The sequence below is a fragment of the Lutra lutra genome, chromosome 3 (assembly GCF_902655055.1).
Source record: "Lutra lutra chromosome 3, mLutLut1.2, whole genome shotgun sequence".
Taxonomy (NCBI): domain Eukaryota; kingdom Metazoa; phylum Chordata; class Mammalia; order Carnivora; family Mustelidae; genus Lutra; species Lutra lutra.
In genome coordinates this window covers 75,884,552-75,909,086 of record NC_062280.1, presented here as the reverse complement: position 1 = coordinate 75,909,086, position 24,535 = coordinate 75,884,552, and the positions used below count along the sequence as shown (strand labels likewise).

At 36.7% G+C, this 24,535-nt stretch overlaps 1 protein-coding gene and 1 non-coding gene across 15 annotated transcripts in view; both read left to right on the top strand.

Annotated features, from left to right (window-relative positions):
- ZNF385B (zinc finger protein 385B) overlaps nt 1–24,535 on the top strand; it is a 402,524-nt gene that overhangs the window by 329,323 nt on the left and 48,666 nt on the right. For 11 of the 14 annotated variants that reach the window (XM_047722313.1, XM_047722315.1, XM_047722325.1 and 8 more), the window contains 2 exons: nt 8,851–8,889; nt 15,196–15,306. In XM_047722313.1, the coding sequence (XP_047578269.1) occupies nt 8,851–8,889; nt 15,196–15,306 (150 nt within the window). The remainder of the gene's footprint in view (nt 1–8,850; nt 8,890–15,195; nt 15,307–24,535) is intronic. The other 3 variants (XM_047722316.1, XM_047722314.1, XM_047722326.1) reach the window with 1 other exon arrangement.
- On the top strand, nt 17,199–17,305 carry LOC125096552 (U6 spliceosomal RNA). Its single transcript, XR_007126235.1, has one exon. It is a non-coding gene; the product is annotated as a U6 spliceosomal RNA (small nuclear RNA).

Here is a 24,535-nt window from a genome sequence, read left to right as displayed (position 1 = left end):
GAGGGAGGCAGAAAGGGTGAATAAAAATTCCAAATGAGTGTTACGAAGACTTTGAAGGTGCCAAGCAACCCGATAGGCTGAATTTCCAAATGGGAAACAGAAACATTTAGAAACATTTCTGAAAATCTTCCTAAGAAGTGTAGATAGATTATAAATACAAATGGTTTTTGCTTCATAACATTCGAACTTTTTATGAATGTTCCTGAGGGATTCTATATTTCCTAACAACTCGCTAGGTGGTGCATGTAGGTGTTTCTCCATTGCTTGACTAGGGAATTTTGATGAGATATCCATGGCCAAAATATGAGCAAGCTAGACACATTTTTAATGTGATGATTTCATTTACTGTATTCATGTTCCTCCTTTAGATGTTGCTGTATTCAGAATATACAGAGGCAGAAAGGGCTTTATGTATATTTGAAAGAAATTTGGTGGATAAAATAGTTTCACCTGCCAGTGACTGCATTTCCTTAACAAACTCAGAAAAGAAGAAAGACAGTTCAGTTCAGACTACTTTCAGTTTGAACTGCAGCCCCCTTGCAGTCACCTAAAAATAATTATAAATCAGATGGATAAATGTTAAATGTCAAGCTGTACTGTTAACAGAGCCTTATTCAATAAAGCAATTATCACTGCAGAGAACGGAGTGAGGCATAATACTGAAGCTCTTTATTTTACTTTACAAGTATGGTACATTTTGTATAATATAAATGCAGAGTTGAACCAAAAATCTTTTTTTGCTGGAAGAGTATACACATATACATCCATACAAAAAGGCAGCAGCAAGATAAATATATGACATAAAATGTTTTTGATGTCACTTGTCCACAAAACCATTCAGGGACTACTTTCCTAATAAAAGTCCTAGAATGTTAAGTGTGATAAAGTAAGCTTGTAAGGAGAAGGACCAGTAGAATCAATATTGATGTAGTCATGACATCCTTGGATGGCAGTCACGGAACAGGGATGGAGGGGCACCTGGCTGGCTCAGTTGGAAGAGTGAGCAACTCTTGACCTCGGGATTGTGGGTTTGGGCCCCACACTGGGTGTAGAGATGACATCAATAAATTAATTAAAAAAAAAAAAGAAACAGGGAGAGATAAAATACAAGATGCCCAGTTAAAGTTAAATTTCAGATAAACAACAAATTGTTTTTATAATTGTTTTTGTGTTTATAAGAATATCCTATACAATGTTTGGCACATATGTTTACTTAAAAAAAATGATTTGTTGTTTATCTGAAATTCAGCTTTAACTGGGCATCTTATACTTTTATTTGCAAATCTGGTGACTGTAGCAAGAGATCTGGGTTCTGGGTTTAGCTGAAGAGGTTCAAGCAAGTCACTAAAATTCTCCAAATCTTTTCTCATTTTCAAGTAAGGAAGCTGAACTAAAATTGGGCCGGTGGGTGTGGGGCCTGGCCTACCAGTTGTAACCAGCATCGTTTTCAGTGTTTATTGTTTTCAATTAGGATGACTTTGGGGGGGCGGGGCAGTTTCAGAAGCTCAGACTGAAATTAAAAATTTAAAAACCAGTTTGAAAACATAGATGATCTCTGACATTTTACCACTGTGTAATGAGAGTATGCCGTGGAAGAAGGAACCCGAAAGGCTCAGGACTGGAACACTACAGACTTGTTGTCTTGCCTTGAGCCTTGTCAGTCCTCAACTGTCAGCTTTCTTCTTAGCGCAAGGGTTAGAGCCTGGTCCTGCATCTGGGGAAAAAACATTTCATTTCCACTTTGCTTCGCAGAATAAAGAATACATCCAAACAGGGCCGGGTTTCCGCTTGCACTTCTTCTTGCCTGGTGGGGTTTTCTTTTCATCTTCTACCTTTTTAATTTGTGTCACGGACCTGTTTTGCTTCGCCATCAGGATATATCTGATTCGTTACCCAACAGCCTTTCAAACTCAGCTTTGACAGAATGGTTTTGAGAGGATGTCAGTTAATGCATCTGGCTGTTTGGGAGGTGTATTGATTTTTAAATCAAGAAAGCTCAGTGCTTTCCTAGTGTCTAAGGAAGCCTATGTAACTTTTTTTTTTAAAGACTGTTTACTAGAACACAGGCAAACATATTCTTACTTACTTGTATTTAGAGACTTTGGACCAATAACTTTTTTTTTTTTTAAGATTTTATTTATTTATTTGACAGAGACAGAGGGATCACAAGTAGGCAGAGAAGCAGGCAGAGAGAGAGGAGGACCCTGAGATCATGACCTGAGCCAAAGGCAGAGGCTTTAACCCACTGAGCCACCCAGGTGCCCCTGGACCAATAACTTTTAAAGCTACATCTTAAGTATCCGCAAGTAGTCTTTGGTTACTGGTATGGCATTTTTTTTTCTCCTAAAGTACGGAGAATTCCATTTTTTTTTTTTAAGGTATTTTTCAGACTTCCTTTTGGCACTGAATTTTATGTTATGAAAATTTAATCTTGAAGACAAAGTTTTGGAGGCAGTTTTCCGGTCACTATTTTAAAAACAAAAGGAAAGGTCAAGAACAAAGTGCCTGTCTTCTATCTCCGGTATTAGCCGGTCCTTCCAAACTGCAGGATGGATGTACTATAATGTACTACAGAATAATTGCTTCTCATGATCTTCTTATGATCTATCCTCAGCTGAATATCTTCTTGAGTATTTTGCACATCTATTGAAAAGTTGTTCTTCAGTCCATATTCCTGATATAATTTTTTTTTTATTTCACCCTGAAAAGACACAATACTAAATAACACAGGAAACAGCTGACCTGTGTAGTTTAGATTCTCTTGGTGAATGCAGTTCCTGTTCCCAACACTCTGAAGCATGTACTCTAGCTTTGTTAGTGGGACTTTTTTGGGGGGCAGGGGGTGACATAGTTCATTGTCAACTATGCATATCTTGGGCTGTTTTTTAAATATGACAATACCTTATTGAGAAATATAAGTACTTTGGAGGTAAATAACTTTCCCACAAGGAAAAATATATTCATAGGATTTATCATTTTATTTCTTCTTTGCTATTAAAATTCATAGTAGAGTTAAATTCTTATTAATTTCCTAAAAGATTCCACATAGTTTTCATTTTTCTTAAAAATTTTCTGAATTTTTTTGCATTCTCTCATAAGGACATCTAACATTTTCATAAATTTTTTGTTACCTTGTCTTTGACAGATGTTATAGATCTTTCATATTTGTATGCATCCATTGGCCAAAAAATATTATAGTCATAGAAAACCAAATCTTTTTTTTTTAAGATTTTATTTATTTATTTGACACAGAGAGAGAGAGAGAGAGGCAGAGGGAGAGAGAGAAGCAGGCTCCCCACTAAGGAGGGAGCCCCACGCAAGGCTATGATCCCGGAATGCTGGATCATGATCTGAGCGGAAGGCAGACACTTAACCAACTGAACCACCCAGGCAACCCAGAACATCAAATCTTGAAGATAAAAGAAAAAGCTTTCAAGAACTTTCTTCCCATCTTGATGGAAAAACACCACTCTCTCTCTCTCTCAGTGGTTTCCAGTCACATCTAAACATTTGCTTGTTTAAGAATGGAAACAAAGAAAAGCATTGGGTTTTCTTAGGAGATAAAATTCAGCTCATTACCTTCTTTCTTTTTCCCTATGTTGAAAGCAGCAGTTGGAATTGGACACCAGAGTGGTCTGGGCTTCCCTAATAAATCACATTAACCAAATAGACATTTCAAAATGCATTGTTTAACGTGAATATGGGTAATATGCCATTGAATTTTTTTAGCTTACTCGTCTGTTGTTTGAATAGGAACATCAACACCCAGAACTGTTGGGTGTGTGTGTGTGTGTGTGTGTGTGTGTGTGTGTCCACGCAGTGAGGACTGAGTGAACCTTCAGTTAAGTCTCCTACCCACTACAGACATAAATTGAAAGTCTGTTGAAATGCTCTTTGATGTGGCTTTTTAAATTAGCCAACGGCATAACTACAGTGTTGCTGCATCGCTCTTAATCCCTGGTAGCATGGAAAATCACCAGGCATGTGGAGCCGCCAGGAAAATGGAACACTTTACGTTTGTTCTGACCATATTTGTTACATACAAGGATCTCCTGTCAGAATTAGACGTGCGGCTTCAGTAAGGTACACAGGTCTAATCTTGTGGCGTCTCCCATTAACAAAATAACTACTGTCTAAAAAAGACCTTAAAATTTCTTCCTTTTCCTCAGAATAGTTTTTAAATTATCTGTCAAAAGTGTTCAACTGGTTTTCCACTAAAGAGAGGGAAGTGGTGAAACCACCCATTCATTAGCTTTTTGCTTTTTTGCTTTTACCATTTGGTAACTCTTTGAAGTTCTTATGGTATTAAACTTGAGAAACTTTATTTTCTTAGAGTATCTTCATAAATGTTAGATCATGGACCAGTTCTGTACTTATGTAAAGAACAAGAGAGGTAACTCGTACTCATTTTGCTATTCACTAACTACCAGACCAACCACACTGCACAGAAACCCGCTTGGAAGGTTTTCATGTGAGAGGACATCTAGCACGTAGCACTCCTCTTCAGACAACTTCCAAAATGCAGGTCACTTTCTCCTTGAGGTTATGACGATCATGGGAATTCTGACATCCATTCGTTATCTTGGTACTTGTCAGTTGAAGAACATCCATTGTGGAAATCTCACAGGCCACTTTGAAAGCTGAGGAACATGCCCCTTACTTGCACCAGTTGTACAGTTCGGAATTTGGTATCAAAATTTTCCCAAATCATGGAATAGTGTCATTGCTTTTATGTTTTTGGTATGGTTTTACATGTAGAAGTATCTGAATCACAGTTGTGTCAAGACAACCAAAATGTTTTTAGGAATTATCTGTGGTAAAATGTTGTGGGTTTTTTTTTTTCCCGTTCTCCTATCTGATTTTTTTTTTAAGTACTTAAACACTCTGAAAATACCTTATTTATTACTTTAGATTTATAGGTCTCCTCAAATACAATGTTGTATTTTTTTTTGAAGGCTTGTTCTTCATTTTATGTCCAGTTCCTAAGACAGTGAATGATAGCACTTGATAAACTTTTGTTAAATCAATGAATTTTCAAGAAAATACAGTGTTTGTGCAAATTGAAAATCATGCATTTATAAAAGTGTGATGTGTTGGGAAAGGAGCAAAAATTTCCAAGTACTGAACAGTCTAAGTTGATATGAAACAGCCTCTAAAAACATTGCATCCTTTACGATCAGAGTGATCTAGAAAGTGGACAATATTTTATGGCAGAAACACACATTTCTTAACATTCTATGTTTCTTTTTATTCTTCCAAAAATAAAACCAAGATGGAATTTCTCCAAAAACCGCCGGAAAATGCAGTTCAGTTTTTCTTTCCAACTAGATCTTCAAAATAGATCACCGGGTGTTTTTCCTTACTTAGTCATCCTTTTTGTCAATGGAATATACAATCTCGTTTGATGAATCTCAGAACTTTTCAAAGAGGATCTGACAATATGGAATTTGTGTGAAAGATGTCGAGCCTTCTAAATTTATTTAAACAAAAAAAGGGAGGTGGATGAAAGGCTAATCTGTGCTCTACTCTGACTGGCTGCTTCAGATCTCTGGGCTGAGGCCACTCATATTTTCTAGAGACTATTGACACCCCAAAGGAGACTCTGGAAAGAGAACCTGGGATCCCATCTCATTTCTTCAGGAATTAGTGCTTATACTTATATTATATGTACTATATGTACTATATATGTATGTACTATATATATGTACTTAATTGTACACTGTAATTATATGTACTATATATATATATAATATATATATTATACTTATATAATACTTAATACTGCTAATTGCCAACCAGCCTCAAAATACTGAACAGCCTACCATATTTTGATAAAATAGTAGTAGTAATAGTAATAGCTTTATTGGGTTGGAGATAAAGATATAATGTGGCCTATTGCTTCTTATTTCCCTAAGTGTGCGTTGTCTTACTTTAGCCTTTATACCAGTTCTGAATGACTGGTTAAACTCCTAGAAGAGGAATGGTATCCCATTGTTATCAGGACAGAGAGGATTCGAAGAGCAAGTTGCAGCCAAGGTGTGGTTCTAGCACAGAGCTGGAGACCCGTGAGGGAAGCACCTTTCCAGACATATGGCTCCCGGCTGACTCAACAGCCTGTGGAGAGAGTGGCGGGCCATTTGTCTTCCTTTCAGTGACAGTGATGGCATCCATGTGGACCCCTGTCAGGGTGTTCTGGGTAGGAGAAGCCATGTCGGTGTGGCAAGTCTGTGCTTGTACACATTCCAGATGCAAAAATGCAGGTCTCATCGTCGCGTGCAATTCCAGTGTAATGTTCCACGCGGTTTACTTTTATTGAGCCTTCTGATTTGAAATCCAAAACCGTACAAAGCTGTGTGGTTGAGGTGTTGTTGCCAATAATACGCAATTGTTTCTATCTCTTGATCTTTGAGAAAAGAAATGGGTCTTTGTGATAGCTGTGTCTGGTCTCTATTTCAGTTTGTGAGGATTTGAAAAAAGCAAAACAATAATGTTAAGGCATGGGGTCAGAGTGCTTAAATATGAAAAAGGCAAAACCTTTTTTGAAGTAACTCAGAGAGATACTACTCTTCAATGATGTAGCTATCACTTTTAAATGTGTCACTTTATGAACATTTGAAGTTTTCATGGGACACTGTTGTCACATTCCTTTCCATAAATCTGATATTGAAAAAGGAAGAGATGAACAAATAGTCATTCTTTTTGTACTACTGTAATTTGCTAATATTGCACTTTAAAAAGTGATGCTTTGCCAAACTTCCAGAGAGCCCTGAGTCACCAGGGTTTAGTCGTCAAGGTCCTCTTTGTAGTAAATCAAGGGCAGGTGTAAATGATGACCATCCCCGGCTGCATGGAATCTCTACGTAGTCCCTCTCTTAGGTGTTTTATTCTGTGTGCAAGCCCAGCTGTTACAATGGGGAGAGAGGACAGGACAGCCCCAATGTTTATTTCTGGCTCTCCTTAACTTGCACAAGAAGAAATGGGGGGATTCTAAGAGTGACGAAAATGGAGCAGAAAGAGAAAAACCCAGACTGACCTCTCCAGGAAACTTAAGTATCAAGTGGGTCTTACGTGTAGTTGGACTAGGCAACTCCCCTCCAGGCTGCGGAGGAGCTAGAAACATCCATCCTTTCTTCAGATCTCACCCCCCGCCATCTCCCTCAGCAGAGCAGCAGGCACTACCCGTCATCAGGTTCAGTGCTCCGTTTGCAGAGAACAATGGGGAGAGACTCTACCTGAGTTTGAATCCTGGCTTCAGACCTTCCGACTCAGGGGTGACAAGCTATTGAAACTCTCAAAGCCTTTGAGTCCTCATTTGTAAAAGAGGATAAAGATCATATCTGCCTCGGGTGACCGTGGAGACGGCACAAAATAATCCCTTAGTATAATTCCTGGCAGATGGTAAGAGCTCCATAAATCTAAGCTGCTCTTATTATGATGTTTATTATTGTTATTCCACAGCTAAAAAAAGGAATGGAAAGGCCAGTACCCCCTGGGAGGATAACACATTGACGTCACTGGTAAAGGAAGGGTCCTCGGTGCTTAAAATGTGAGAAAATCAGAAAACGGAGAAAAAGCCCAAAGTAGAGGGGAGGCAAAGGAGACAGACCTCCAAGTGCTTTCTCAGGCCTGTTATTTTGCTTAAAGGTCACTTCTTTTCCCAGCCCCAGTTAAATACAGTTTTTATTGTCCGTTTTTTCATTGGTTAACTTTCACAATTATAAATATGTCCTTATGTTGGACTCATCCTACACCATCTAGTCTGGAACAATATCTGACATATTAGGCTTCCAGGAGTGTCTATGGGATGACTGTTAAACTTTAAAAGCCAGAAACCTGGTTTCTACCTCCGTTTGCTAGAAAAACTAGTACTGCCCGTTTATTGTAAAACAAGTGCTTCCCAAATGCCTTTTAGTACATCGGTTAAAATAGATGACTGAGTTTAAGATGACACTACTCTGTCTTTAAGAATAGTGCAGAAACCTAGCCATTTAGCCACAGAGAAGAAAACCTTGTATTATCCTTCTTGGGCAGTCTCTTTGTTTTTTAATTGGGCGGTGCTCCAACTTTACTCCCATTTTTTACTCCAACTTTACTCCTAGCCACCCTGGCTGCATAATGAAATCATTTTAAGACTCTTACAAGGATATAAATCAAATTTCAGGCCTCTTGAAAATCACAGAGATAGTAGGAAGTTTGTATTTCTAAGTTCTTTGCCTCGAACCTAAAAATCCCGTAGCCCCTGCATTGTTTTCTCTCCCCACCCCCAGTAGGGTGGCTCCTGCCTTTAGTGAGGTGCCCGGCGTTGTTTTTCCCAGTGGCTAGGTTTTATTTGCAGCTGCATATTTTTATGTGATTGCTTACACTGTGAAGATGTAATTACTTTCTGGTATGCTCAATAACACTTTTTAAAAATCCACACAGATTTGTGGGTCCATAATCTTGGTGAATACACCAAGGATACCTGTTTGTTCTTATTCTGATATTGAAAATATAATAGATGGTGTGATAAGGCCAGCTTCATTAATTCATTTATAAGTACTTTAATATAATAGTTAATTTGTCCACACGTAGCCTCCAATTATCTCCTCAATTCCTGGTAATAGCCGCAACCCCATCTTTCATTTTTATTACCTCCCAGTTAATTGCACTAATAGGTTTTGCTTTTCATTTCTACATGATTTTCATTAGAAAAAGTGGCAAGTGTTAACTCTTGCTGCTTTTTGGTTAGTAAGCATTGCAGGCTTTTTAATCAGAGATGAACAAGGAAAATGAATTTTTTAAAACTTTCTTGTAAATGTTCTTGCTAGCCTCAAAATTCCAGATGACTACTTCTAACTTTTACTTTTTTAGAAAAGAAGAGGCTTATTTGGGACCAATAAATTCTGCCAGGTAAGGAATATTGGTAGCTAGAACTACGTGGGTTGTTTTTTGTTGTTTTTTTTTTTAAATGAAAAAAAAAAACCTCTCATATGAAATTTGATTTTTTTAAGGAAAAAAAAACAAAGCAAAATTTCTCTAGCATTATTTGCCAATGAATCACAAATTTCTCAGTACATAGATAGCTTTCTTGTGCAATCTGAATGAACATGAGCTAAATAATGAGTATTTACAAGGCACTTGTTCGTTTAAAAGTGATATAAACACTTTAACAGAGATGTTTGAAAACACTTATTTATTTTTAATAATCAAATGTCTATGAGAAAGCCAACTGACTCTTTAAGAAAACTCTTACTGTGGTTAATTGCAATATCTCCAATAATTTTTCTGAGTATTCTACATATGAGATCATTATGATATGTATATGTAGTTTTGACTGTATTAAATTGAGTCATATGCATATATCACAATTTAGGATTTATGAGAATGTTTTTATTCACCCTATTTTATTTACCCTAAAAATTGGTGATTGAATAAAAGAATTACCATTGACTTAATTCTACATATCTCATCGTAATTACAGAGAACTGACATGCATTAGTAGTAGAAAAAAATATATTTTTATAAATTAACATCATAGTTACTATTTTCTTCTAACTTGTAGAGTATTGTAGGACTGCTAAGAAAAGTATTTAAGATTTTATCATTTAATACTTTTTTTTTTTAAGATTTTATTTGTTTATTTGAGAGAGAGAGAGCAGGAACAGGGAAGAAAGGGAGATGCAGGCTCGCCCCTGAGCATGGAATAAAAGCAGGGCTCCATCAGAGGGCCCTGGGATCATGACCTGAGCAGAAGGTAGAGCCTTAAGCAACGGAGTCACCCAGGAGTCCCTCACTTAATATCTTAAAAAGGGAAAGGGAGAGTCTGAAAACCTTCTCTATATTCTTCCATGTCTGGATCTCACTGAAATGACTCAGGTAACTGTAGTTTCTGTGTCAGATGGCAAATGCTCCAAATATCAGCTAGATGGTATCTATTTCAAGATATCAGCTGAATTGGCAAGTGGAGCAATCTTTTTCAGACAATTTAAAGTTTTCTTTCGACTAAATTGGGTTCCCCAAAATGACATTTGAATAAGAAATGTAATTATAGAATCCTGTGATAAACAGCAGAGAAAGACAAAAGAGATTTAGACGGGGTTGCGGGGGGAGTGGATCTTTTCCTGAAATAGCTGTTTAAAAAAAAAAAAAGAAGAATCAAATGGAAAACAGAAAAATCTATTCCAAATGAGAAACATAGGGGATAAAATTTTTACATGATTAGTGATAAATTGTTCAAAGGATAAAAGGCAACAAGAATTAATAACAAGGAATGAAGTGAAAGGGCTGTGTTAGCTGATTTCATAAGGATGGGTAGGATTATGTATATAAGATAGAGAAGCCAGTTCTGGTAAGAGTTTCTTGAAGGAACCTCCTCAGTTCACTTACGGGAGAGCAGACAGCTGGGAGCTTGCCTTTGTACCTGGAGGGCTCATCCACAATTCACCTTTTGGGACAGTTTGCTCCCAGCCTTGGGGACACTAGGAGATTTTTTTCAGGCTGATGAGGTGCAAATGTGAGATTTAAGTAGAATAAAGTTGTATTAGGAGCCATTTAAAAAATTACATAAGCAGCTAACAATTTAAAAAATTTTAAAAATGTAAGAGGAATGTTTATATTCCAGGTCATGTTGGAGCTGTCAGCAGATGTCTTGGTTTACTAAAAACATGGAACTAGATTATTTTAGATATGCCTTTTGCCTATGTTCCTATGGCATATTGTGGTATGGAAACAAGAAGAATATATGCCTTTATTTTAGATAATGCAAGTTTTAATTTTTAATGTTAATTTTCAATCTTTTAAAAAAAGTAATAGGAAAGAAGACATTAACCTATGATTTCATGAATATTATCACTCTGTTTTTAAAAAGTCAATTTAAAAAGAAACAAGAAGTCAATTTTACTTTGATTTAAAGAAAAAATAAGTAAATAATAATATATGGCTATGGCAAAAATAATGAAAGTGGCATGCAGAAAACTGGTGTTTGGGAAATATTCATATAGTTTTATTCCATGTAGTTCACACATAACCAGCAAGTAATTTTCAGAGCCTGAGAACAGAAAATATCTCAATAAAATTCTCTCATTTTTTAACTTTGCAAAACAATGTACTTTTTTTTCATCCTGCTCAATATAGTTAGGCTGTTTTATTTTTAGCCTGTTCAAACTGCTTTGCCATCTCTAGTAACAATCAGAAAGTATAGTTTCATGTTTTACAAAGGGATGAATGAGACCTAAGTGTATGCATTTGTGAGTAAACTAAAAAAGTGAACTTAAGTTTTATTTTCTGAACTTCTGAGATTTTCTTTGCCTATGGAGATTTTTTTTTTTTAATTTTTATTAAGTACACTTAATACATCAGTCATGACCTTGAACCAAAGGAATCCCCAGATTTTCCAGTAAGGATATTTTTACATTTGATAGTTAAACATCATACTCATACAATTTTTGTCTTTTTTTATGTTTTAAATTATCACATATAAAATCGACTTTTTGCATGTGTATATAGTTCTAAAAACGCTAACACGTGTAAATTTGTGTGAGCACCACTACCGTCAGGATATAGAAGAGTTCTTTTACTCCAGAATACCCCCCTCTCCAAAGTTTTGTTCTATATAGTGAGAATACATTGTCCTGTCATCTCTATTAAACGTGTAGCAAAAAAAAAGGTTATACTACTACTCGTTTAGTTCTGTAATCCACCCTCTTTTCTAATATACTTAGGTTTTAATAGCTAGTTTTATACTTTGTTGATTTATACTTCTGATCAAGGATAGTATTCATTTGTCCTCTCTACCAAATCTCATCAACAAATCCAATCCTAAACTCTAACCGCAGGAGATTTCCTATATGATGGAGTCAGTGAATCTGTTCTTGTTCATGTTGCATGTGTTGATAAGTAATGCTTTGTTCATCATCCGCATTGTTCTTTGCCAGTTGTCTGATGTTAATGCTGGAGATTATTTGGAATACGCAAGAGAATCACTGCTCTGTCTCTTTTTTTATAAGCTCTACAAATAGTGTTCTTTCTTTTTCCAAGTATTTTCATGGCGTTGTGCCATAGTTTTTCTATGGCTGAGTACTTTCGTCACCATATATTTTTCTGAATATGTATGGAACATGCAAACCAAAGGAGAGAAAGTTATAGGTTATAAGTCAAACTTAACCTTTTTAAACATTTAGATTCAGTTAGCCAACATATAGTACATCATTAGTTTCAGATATAGTGTCAGTAATTCCTCAGTTGTGTATAATACCCAGTGCTCATCACATCACATGCCCTTCTTAAAGTCCATCACCTCGTTACCCTCCTTCCTCCTCCCCTCCAGGAACTTTCAGTTTGCTTCCTATAATTAAGATTCTCTCATGGTTTGTCTCCCTCTCTGATGACTTCCTGTTCAGTTTTCCCTCCCTTCCCCTGTGATCCTCTGCGCTGTTTCTTATGTTCCACATATGAGTGAAATCATATGATAATTGTCTTTCTCTGATTGACTTATTTCACTTAGCATAATACCCTCCAGGTCCATGCACATCAATGTAAATGGTAAGTATTCATCCCTTCTGACCACTGAGTACTGTTCCATTGTGTGTGTATGTGTGTGTGTATACATACCACATCTTTACCCATTCCTCTGTTGATGGACATCTCAGCTCTTTCCACAGTTTGGCTATTTTGGACCTTTCTGCTATGGATATTGGGATACAGGTGCTCCTTCAGATCACTACATTTATATCAATGGGGTAAATACCTAGTAGTACAATTGCCGGGTCATAGGGTAACTCTATTTTTAACTTCTTGAAGAACCTCCATACTGTTTCCCAGAGTGGCTGCACCAGTAGGCATTCCCGCTAGCAGTGTAAGAGGGCTCCTCTTTTTCTGCATCCTCACCAACATTTGTTGTTTCTTGTCTTGTTAGGTGTGAGATGGTATCTCATTATGGTTTTGTAGTATTTCCCTGATGGCAAATGATGTGAAGCATTTTTTCATGTTCCTGTTGGCCATTTGGATGTCTTTTTGGTAAAATGTTCTGTTCATATCTTCTGCCCATTTCTCGACTGGATTCTTTGTTTTTTGGGCATTGAGTCTGATAAGTTCTTTATGGATCTTAAATACTAGTCCTTTATCTGATATGTCATTTGTATATATCTTCTCCCATTCTGTAGTTTGCCTTTTAGTTTTGTTGACTGTTTCCTTTGTTGTGCAGAAGGTTTATTCTTGATGAAGTCCCAAAAGTTTATTTTTGCTTTTGTTTCCCTTGCCTTTGGAGACGTGTCTGGCAAGAAGTTGCTGCGGCTCAGGTTGCAGAGGTTGTTACCTGCATTCTTCTCTAGGATTTTGATGGATTCCTCTCTCACATTTAGGTCTTTCATACATTTTTGAGTCTATTTTTTTGTGTGGTATAAGAAAATAGTCCAGTTTCTTTCTTCTGCATGTAGCTGTCCAGTTTTCCCAGTACCATTTATTGAAGAGACTATCCTTTTTCCATTGGACATTCTTTCCTGCTTTGTTGAAGATTAGTTGACCATAGAGTTGAGGGTCCATTTCTGAGATCTCTACTCTGTTCCATTGATCTATGTGTCTGTTTTCGTGCCAGTACCCTACTGTCTTGATTACAGCTTTATAATAGAGCTTGAAGTCAGGCATTGTGATGCCACGAGCTTTGGGTTTTTTGTTTGTTTTTTTTTGTTTGTTTGTTTGTTTTTTAACATTCCTCTGGCTATTCAGGGTCTTTTCTGGTTCCATACAAACTTTAGAATTATTTGTTCCAGCTCTGTGAAAATTGTCAGTGGTATTTTGATAGGGCTTACATTGAATGTGTAGATTGCTCTGGGTAGCATAGACATTTTAACAATATTTATTCTTGTTTTCTTATTTATTGTTAAACAATATTTATTAATATTGATCTGGGTGACATAGACCTTTTAACAATCCAAAAGCATGAAATGTTTTTCCATTTCTTTGTGTCTTCCTTAATTTCTTTAATAAATGTTCTGTAGTTTTTAGAGTACACATCATTTACCTCTTTGGTTAGGTTTATTCCTAGGTATCCTATGGTTTTTGGTACAAATGGGATCAGCTCCTTAATTTCTTTCTTCTGTCTCATTGTTAGTGTATAGAAATACAGCTGATTATTTTGCACTGATTTTATATCTTGCCATGTTGCTGAATTGCTGTATGAGTTCTAGCAATTTGGGGGTGGAGTCTTTTGGGTTTTCCACATAAAGTAACATGTCATCTGCGAAGAGTGAGAGTTTGACTTCTTCTTTGTCAATCTGAATGCCTTTTATTTCTTTCTGTTGTCTGATTATAAAAGAAGAGACAAGAACCATATGATCCTCTCAATTGATGCAGAAAAATCATTTAACAAAATACAACATCCTTTCTTGATTAAAACTCTCCACGGTATAGGGATAGAGGGAACATACCTCAACATCATAAAAGCCATGTATGAAAAACCCACAGCAAATATCATTCTCTGTGGGAAAAACTGAGAGCTTTTCCCCTAAGTTCAAGAACATGACAGGGATGCCCCCTCTCACCACTGTTGTTCAACATAGTACTAGAAGTCCTAGCCTCAACAATCAGACAACAAAAAGTTAAAACTTTACTTGATCAATATCTAGACAAAGGTTGCATGTTAATCTGCTATGGATATTTGAGTGTATAACTATGACATGTGTTTCAAGTAAGATGGATTTCAATCTATAGTGCATGAAAAGTAATAAATTATTTTAAAATAATGATCAATAGTTTCTATGTTGTGATATGAGCCTGTCATTTATAACTTTGTCATAAATCAAAAATTGAGAAACTGAAATATGTGTGTAGTGATTGTGATTGAGGTCGTTTCAGACCATCTTAACAATCATCATCTCATATAAGGAAAGCATTAACATGTGAATTTGAACACTGACCTTTGGATCTTAAGTTTTCTTGTTTTATGGTTCTTTTAAGGTTTTTCAAGATTCCTTATAGAGGTATAAGATTCCTTGATTCCTGTGATTTGGTTGGGAGTGGTTATTATTTCAAACCAGTTTTTTGTTCTTGTTTTTAACTCCTAGAAACAAGTACCTTGCTATTGAAGGAAACTGTTTATTATCCCTCTTTGGGAACTAAGAAGTTAAAACCTTAGGGAATAATACAGCTACTTTAACTTGCTCATATTTACTGTCTATCCTTTGAAGCTCTACATTGACTATTTTATCATTTGCTCTGCAGATGGATCCTGTGCAAAAAGCAGTCATTAACCACACTTTTGGAGTGTCCATTCCCCCAAAGAAGAAACAAGTTATTTCTTGCAATGTGTGTCAGCTTCGCTTTAATTCGGATGTGAGTATCACCTTTTCATTGCTCTCTGTAGTCTGTCAAGCTCAAAGTCTGATTGTTCTGAATATGTACATCTTTCATATTTACATCACCTCTAAAGGCCACTCGCCTTGGTGGCCCACTTACTTCAGTGGGCTGGATTTTCCAGGGATTCGGATTCAACATTAGAAACTTGAGTAATAGAGTGGCTAATATCAAAAACCAAGAATTCCTCCATGTGATCAATCACACCCAAACCATTTTATGCTTAATCTTGCCAATGATATTTACTTTTCAAAAATCACTAAATAGAAAATTTTTTTAAAGTTGAAAATGCAATGAATGCTGAAGAAAATTATTGCTATTCCCCTTTATAACAAGTGTCACATTTCATGTGTGTATGCCAAATCATATTAAATGCCTGAGGGAATAATTTATTACACAATTTATATTTTCCCAGAACATGGAAATGCAAGGAAATTTTTTAAAAATTATTTTAAATGGCCAGCATAACCATCATACTAAAAAAAATAATAATAATAACAAGAAAAGAGTACAAATTATTTTACACTTGATCTTAGCCAAAAGGCTGAGAAGCGATTAGAGTACAAATCATTTTAAATGTAGGAGTAAGGTAACATGAAATCAAAATAAATAATATTAGAATGTTTGTAATACTCAATTATCAAGTAAAGCCAACGGCCAATGCATATCTGAATCTGGAGCTATATATTATGTGTTATTTCCTGAGCTACTCCACCCAGAAGTCATCTTCCAAAGAACATGTTCCAGGATTCATGCTTTTTTGCAAATACTAAAACAATAAATACTCTTGTTTGTACATACCAGTAAATGTTTTGCTAATTCTGTATAGGAAACATAATAAAAATTATAGCCATTGGAAAAGAGTGTTTTTATCATGTTTAATTAACATGATTTATAAAAGTATATTTAATGCAATTTCCATCAAAAATCCAATAAATTTTTTTGGCACTCAATAAAATCTTTCTCAACTCCCTATTCAAGAATTAAAGTGTTTCTTAAAAATTTTAGAACTATATGGTATCAATTCATTAGAAGTCTCAACATTGTCAGCTGTCCCCAGATTCATCTATAGACCCTGTACGATCCCAATCAAAATCCCAGAGAGCATTTTTGTGGAAAATGCCAAGCTTCTTCTTAAATTACATAGAAAAGAAAAACCCAAGACTAGATAAAGCTTTAAAAAAAAACAAAAACAAAAAAACCACAAATTTTCCAGACTTCACTCCTTGATTTCAATAATTACCTTAAAACCTACAATAATCAAGACTGTAATATTGGTGGAAGGATAGTAGTTATGTTGATCAGTGGAAAAGAATAGAGTCCAGAAATAGCCCCAAAGCTGTATGATCAGTTGATCTTCAACAAAGTTGCAGTGACAATTCAGAGGAGAAAGGCTAATCTTTGTAACAAATAGTGTAATTGGATAACCACATGTAAATTTAGAAAAAGAACCTTGAAGGCCATTTCAGACAAAATTCCAAAATTAATTCAAATGAATTATATATGTAACCATGAACTGAAAAGTAAAAAACTTCAAGAATAAAACATAGGAGGAAATCTATGTGAACTTGAATTAGGTAAAAGATTTCTTAGGAAACTAAAAGTGTGAACTATAGGGGCACCTGGGTGGCTCAGTCTGTTAAGCATCTGACTCTTGATTTTGGCTCAGGTCATGATCCAGAGTTGTGGGATTGAGACCCACATTGGGCTCTAGCTCAACATGAAGTCTGCCTATCCTTTCCCCCCACCCCATCAAATAAATAAATAAATAAATAAATGTATGAGCTCTAAAAATATTGATATATTAGACGTTATCAAAATTAAAAGCTTCTCTTTAAATGACACTGTTACACTCTTAAGAAAATAAAAAAGTGCTTGCTTCGGCAGCACGTATACTAAAATTGGAATGATACAGAGAAGATTAGCATGGTGCCTGCACAAGGATGACACTCAAATTCGTGAAGCATTCCACATTTTTGATGGAACATTATTATGCTAAGTGAAATAAGTCAATCAGAGAAAGATACTTGCTATATGATCTCGCTGATACTAGGAATCTGATAAACAAGACAGAGGATCATAGGGGAAGGGAGGGAAAAATGAAACAAGATGAAACCAGAGAGGGCGACAAACCATAAGAGACTCTCAATCTCAGGAAACAAACTGAGGGTTGCTGGAGTGGAGAGTTGGTAAGGAGATGAGGTGGCTGGGTGATGAACACTGGGGAGAGCATATGCTATGGTGAGCGCTGTGAATTGTGTAAGACTGATGAATCATAGACCAGTATCCCCAAAACAAATAATACATTGTATGTTAATTTTTAAAAATTTGCACCTCAAAAAAAGGAAAAGTTATAGACTGAGAGAAAACAATATAAAACATGTCGTTTAAATATTTAAATAATTTACAACCCAATAATTAATAAGAAATGGGCAAATGATTTGAACAAGCACCTTACCAAAGAAGAAAAATGAACGGCAAGTTAGTATGCAAAACAGTGTTCAATATCATTAGCCATTAAAGAAGTACAGACCACAATTACTTACCCCCCTACCTATTAATATGATGAAAATTAAACAAATTGATAATACCAAGTGGCAAGGATGAGGGGCAACTGAACTCTAATTCGTTGTTGGTAGAAATACAAAATGGTGCAGGGACTTTGGAAAATAGTTTAATAGTTATTTTAGTTTTTAGGAAGTTATAGATAAATTTTCCATACAACCCAGTAATCCAACTTTTAGGGTTTTATCTAAGAGAAATGGAAACTTATGTTCATACATATGTGTCACTTATAGTAGCTTTATGCATAATTGCCTCAAACTAGAATTGAGCCAAATGTCTATCAACTGATGAATGGATCAACAAATAAAATTATAGTCATACAATGGAATACTGCTTAGCAATAAAAGAAATACTATACTGATAACATCCTACACAATGGGAGAATCTGAAAGGCAGTATGCTAAATGAAACCAATTGAACACAAAGACAATGTACTGTATGGTTGCGCTTATATAACTTTTGGCAAAAACTATTGGAAAAGAAATCAGATCATTAGTTAACAGGGATGGAGCAAGGCGAGGTTAGGGAATCGACTACAAAGGGTGTAAGGCGTATGAGGGAGCTTTTTCAAGTGATGAAAATATTCTATATTTCCATTTTTGTGGTGGTTACACAACTGTTTTTGTTTTTCAAATCTCATACAACTAAATACCTAAAAAGGAATTTTACTGTATATAAAGTATACCTCAGTAACCCTGACTTGAAAAAAAAAAAAAATCGGCATTGTAGGAGCCATGAAATATTTTGTAAGTAGACTAATTAATGATAGGGACATAAATACTAACTGTATGGAGCTACAATATTACTACTCAATTTAAGGAATAATAATTAAAGAATTTTTGCAAGGAAAGACAGAATAATAAATCCTAAAATAGATCCAAGTGTGTTTAATAATTTTGCATAGTCATTATCCAAATTTCTACAGTCACATCACAGGTCTTCTGCTCTATATTTTGTATGAGTCCATACACTGAGAGGCCATGCAGTATAGAATCCTGGGTTAAGAGTCCTTGAGGTGATTTAAATCCTAATTTTGAATTTGATAAATACTTCACAACCATGGGCCTCAGTTTCCTCTTGTGTCGCAACCTAAAATAGACTAGATAATTTGAGAGGACCATTACAGCTCTATGATTAAAAATCATTTCCATGGCTTTTCTGTTGGAAGATAGGGTATACAGCAATTGCCCTACTAGGTATTTACCCCAGAAATACAGATGCAGTGATCCAAAGGGACACCTGCACCCCAGTGTTTCTAGCAGCAATGTCCACAATAGCCAAACTATGGAAAGGGCCCAGAGGCCCATTGACAAATGAATGGATAAAGAAGAGGTGTGTGTATGTGTATACATATATATATGTATACACACACACAACGGAATACTACTCAGCCATCAAAAAATGAAATCCTGCCATTCACAACAATGTGGATGGAACTAGAGACTATTATGCTAAGTGAAAAAAGTCTGTCAGAGAAAGATAATTATCATATGATCTCACTCATATGTGGAATTTAAGAAACAAAACAGGATCATAGGGGAAGAGAGGAAAAAAAATAAGACAAAATCAGAGAGGGAGACAAACCATAACAGACTCTTGATCATAGGAAACAAACTAAGAGTTGCTGGAGTCAGGGGAATGAGGTAACTGGGTGATGGACATTAAGAAGGGCACGTGAGGTAATGAGCACTGGGTGTTACATAAGACTGATGAATCACTGATCTCTACCTCAAACTAATAAACATATGTTAATTGAATTTAAATTTAAAAACTTATAAATAAGTAAATAAATGACAGGGTATAAATATCTCCATCTTACAGGTGGAACAATTAAGACCCAAAAAGAATGACTAAGAGTTTTGTTTTTCATTGGTGTCATGGGTTGGGTTATGGGGGGGTGGCTGCCTTCTATCTGTGCCCCAGAATTGCTCTGGGAGTAGGTTCACCTTTGACTTGAGTTTTGTTTGATGTCAATGATTTTCTTTGTATTTACTAATAGGGACATAAGAAATGTACACAGGTGAGCATGTGACCACCAGCTTCCTTGTCGCTGTTCAAAAGTTCTGTCGATAATGGAGAAAGAAATTAAATTTCTGAGTCATGCTTAGACTCTGGGCAGTAAAGCTACAAAGTCTTGGTGGCAAATTCACAAGTGTGACATATACATGTTCTCAGTGTTTAGTAATGGTGCTATAATCTGCATAACTGAGCTCTGAAACTGAGCATTTTTTATTTGGGGGAGAGTTTATTATTTTATAATTACCCTATTTACATTTTAATGTAAGAATTAAGAAGATGCTCATCCTTATTTTCTTTAATAACATTTCTAAATCAGCCTGAGACTGCATTGGCTTCACTCTTCAGTGTAGAAAATATGTTTATTGAAAAATCTGGAAGGCAGATTTGCACAGTAAACAGACTGCATTCCGCAGTTCTCCATTAGCCATGTAAAATGTACCAGGACTGGTTTCATGCATTAAAATTCAATGTGACCTAGTTTAAGTGTCCCCTAGCCCCCTTTGTCCAGCTTTTATCATCTCAGTAGAACTCCACTGTTGGAAAGCAAAAGGCTACGGCTTTATTTACACGATATACTGTTATGCAAATGAGTAAGCATTAATCACAAACATTTCCCAAATGAACCTTTACAAATTAACACCATTAACTTTGCCAGGGGCAGGCACTGCAGTCCAGGAATAATGTGTCTTCCCAACTGAGTCCCAGACATTTGCACAAATTTGTGCAGCACCCAAATACCTAGTTTCTTCTTGGCCACCTTCTTTTCCCTAACACGGCTTAAGCTCAGCACTGAGTGAGGCTGTCCCAAGCCTGAATGCCCCTTTCTTCTCCAACAAGTGAGGGCACTCCAACTATGGTGGGGTCACAAACTGATAAGCTTAAATCTGAATCTATACCCTTTTGCTGGGAAATTCATTTCTAGAGTTAAACCTTGCCAGGGAAATAGGTCTCTATCCTCTCTGCTGTTCTGTGCTTGGCTTTAAAAAAGACTCAAAATTATTGGGCTTTCCATTTTCACGCTAAAAGACCAGAAACAAGAGCTAATGTAGACTTTTAAAATATTTTTTGAGGCTAATGTTTCTCTTTTTGGCTAGGTTGAAAGTTGGCAGATCCCAGATATTTTCCGATTTGCATATTAATTTCAATTCTTTGGACGATAATAGCAGAAGGATAAAGGAAACTGATCCTTAAACAGATCTTACACAAAATCAGGGCAAATTGATTTAAAAATAGAGATGATCTCCTTTTATTATTATTATCTCAGAACACAGTTAATCATAAATACCCTTAATATACTACTGGGTCCTTTATGCTTCATAGGCAAATCGAAACATGAGCATAATGATCTTTTTAATCAAGTTTTATGTACTCTAATTTAGGAATTGACCCTGAAATTTTGATACTCAGCATTAATACCACAATTGATTAAGCATGAGATGCAGTGTCCCTAATTGCTGACCCCACAGGCTTTCATTAGTCATTTGGTGCGAACCCATTTGATGTTTCAAATTTAGAGTATTACCTTTGAAGAGCACTATAAACTTCGAATCACTTATAGTACACGTTTATTTTATCTTATGTTGTGGTTTCTCTAGGCTTCTAATTCTGTTGCATTGTTCTTTGTCTTTGTTTCAGTTTTTGGACTTTGATTATCCAAATAACTCTACCTCGCATTTTGGCCCACTGTTCTTTTTGCTGTGTTCTATTTCCTCATGCCATCTCATTGATTTCAGTCGGACTATGTACAAATGGACAGGAAATTAAGGGTTTGCTTAGAAGTTAAAAAGTCAGGTTGACCAACTATTTGTGTGGACGTTTGGGTGACTCTCCTATTCCTGACTGAAAATCTGTCTGAAATTTCAGGACGTGCAGTCATTCGGGGATCCCCTCAATTCTCCCAGGACTGCACTCTGCGTGTGACCAGTGCGCCGGCTGGGCCTTCCCTCAGCCTCTGCATCCTTGTCTTCTTAGCAATTTTCCTGTCAATAAGGTTATTTAAGTAAGCCCGCCTGGTTCTTTCTATCTCTCTCTCTCTCTCTTTTTTATTTTAATCTTATGCACACTTCCTGATTTCTTCAGCAGTTCAGAGTGCAACACAAATTCTCTGTCTAGCATAAACAGACGGTCCCCATATACCATCTGTCCCTTCTGAGGCTTTCGCGCCGCTTCTGCTAAAAGCCCCAGAGTCCTCGGTCAGCCAGCAGAGATTTCAGCAGTCATGAGATTAGGGAGAAAGCCACAACCCGGGGCCCACATAAACGCCCTTTCCCTGTGCTCTTGGCTGACCCTCCATCCCCTTTGGCCACCAGGCCTAACTCCACCTCTCTGCCTGCTGCCGTGGGCTCGCATGTCCCTGCAGCAGCTGCCCTGCCTTCCTGGGGAAGGGCTGAGCTGCCCGGCAAACAGGAACCGGGTGGCCTCTGCATTCGACAATGTTCCTTGCAGCAAAAGCAGAAGAGGCACTCGAGCCGCAAGGGCAGTACTCTCTTTTTCTGAAGGATCAAGACTAGGAGTTGCCATGTTAGTCCTCCAGGGGGTGCCACATTTTGCTATTGGCTGCCTGGTGCTCGCCTTTAACTCCAGTAATTCTGTCCGTGAGTTTTCATTGTCTCCCTTTGCCTGTCAAAACTTGTTCTCTTCTACTCAACAACTGCATTCCTCCTTCCTGTGTTCTCTATCTTCTTTTACCCCTCCACTCTTCCAACTCTTCTCTTCCTCCCCTTCTTCCTCTTTCTCGGGCACAGAAGTACAACAAAAACACCGTTTTCCCCATGGTCCTGGGACATGCATAGCGGCTTCGTGAAGCCTGAGTTTTATAACTGGGTTTGTTGCTTTAAATCCAGAGGTCCTTCACTTGAAAAAATTCTCTAGCAGGTAAAAACAAAACAAAACAAACACGTTGAGCATATTATTTGAAACTCTAACCAGCATGCTATATTAAACAAATCAGTTTGTCCTGTATTTCCTGAATTCTCAGACATTGCATTTTGTAGTGCATTACCCCAACTGATATCTCAAGGAAAGCTTTGAACATTCTTGTTTCAATATTTGACCTTCCCTACATCACCAAGGTCCCATACATCCAACAACTATCTTCCTGTATTGATTCTACAGATCAGCTGTTAACCGTGCCCTCCTCCCATGTACATAGACAACCATTGCCTGCCACCCATACGTATCTGTTCTATTTCTCTTAAAGTCTGCCAGATGGGGACACCTGGGGGCCTCAGCTGGTTAAACACCTGCCTTCAGCTCAGGTCCTGATCCCAGGGTCCTGGGATAGAGTCCCCCATCTGGCTTCTTGCTCAGCATGGAGCCTGTTTCTCCCTCTGCCTGCCAGTCCCCCTGCTTATGCTCTCTCTCTCACTCTCTTTCTGACAAATAAATAAACGAAATCTTAAAAAAAAAAAACCCTTCCAGATAGCAGCTTTCTTAGTCTATTCATTTATTGTATTTATTGTATTTATTACATAAATACAATATGTATAATGATATCTATATTTTATGTGTGTATATATCTTTATATTATGTATAATTATATATATATAGATAGATAGATAGATATGTAATTTGTTGAGTTTTTGTTTTAAAGAATTGATGCTGATAAAACATGAGGGGCAGAGTTTTAAAAGTACTGGTGCCTCGGTGACTAGGTTTTGCCTGTGTTAATAGTGTCCTCCCATTCAGAAATGAAATAAGCCATTGGAGTTGGTCTTCACTGAGAACTGAGTTTAGGATGAAGGGGTTTGGAGAAAACCACACATAACCTGAATTCTGCAACCGATGAGTAAACGAAGAGATGCCAAGTGATGATAATCTTATTGCTGGGTTGGGACCCAAAGCAGGGCTTACAACTATCTGCTATTAAGCAGTACAAATTATTAGATAAATGAATAAATTTATAAGTTTGAAAAACCAACTGAGTCTATCAAGAAAAAGTCACTGAAGATAGAAGGAATCGATAGCATCAAATGGAAATCTAGAAAATGATAGCCCGCTTTTGTCAAACATTTTACATTTTTCCCATAAATAAGACTATTTATATTGATTCTTAGGTGTGGAGGGTAGCGAAGCAGATAGGAGGTAATTAAAAGCATAAATCTCAGGAGCTTAGGAAGGTAATTCTCTGCTTTGCAGACAGAACTGACAAAATGATGAACATTTTTTGCTTCAACTTGACAGAAATATAGCGAGGTTTTAGGGAAAAGGAACATGCCGAGCTCAAAGTTGTCTTCAATAACTCTGTTTAACAAAGCTCTTAACAAAGTGTGGTCAGCTTTTTTGAAGCATATAGTAGTTACTTATTAAATTAAAAAAAAAAAAACTTGCCTCCAAAGTAGGTGGATCATACTACAAAAATGCCACAGTCTTTCTCAGCACACCCTGTATTTGGATAATTTTAAATTCATTGCTGAAGGAAAAACTAGGATAAAAATGGAGTTTCTTTAAAAGGTGAGCATTAGGGGTGCCTGGCTGGCTTAGTCGGTTAAGTATCCAACTCTTCATTTTGGCTCAGGTCATGATCTCAGGGTCCTGGGATCGAGCCTCATGTTAGCAGACTTTGTTTGTACCTCCCCCCATCCCAACTTGGGTGTGCTCTCTCTCTCTCAAACAAATAAGTAAA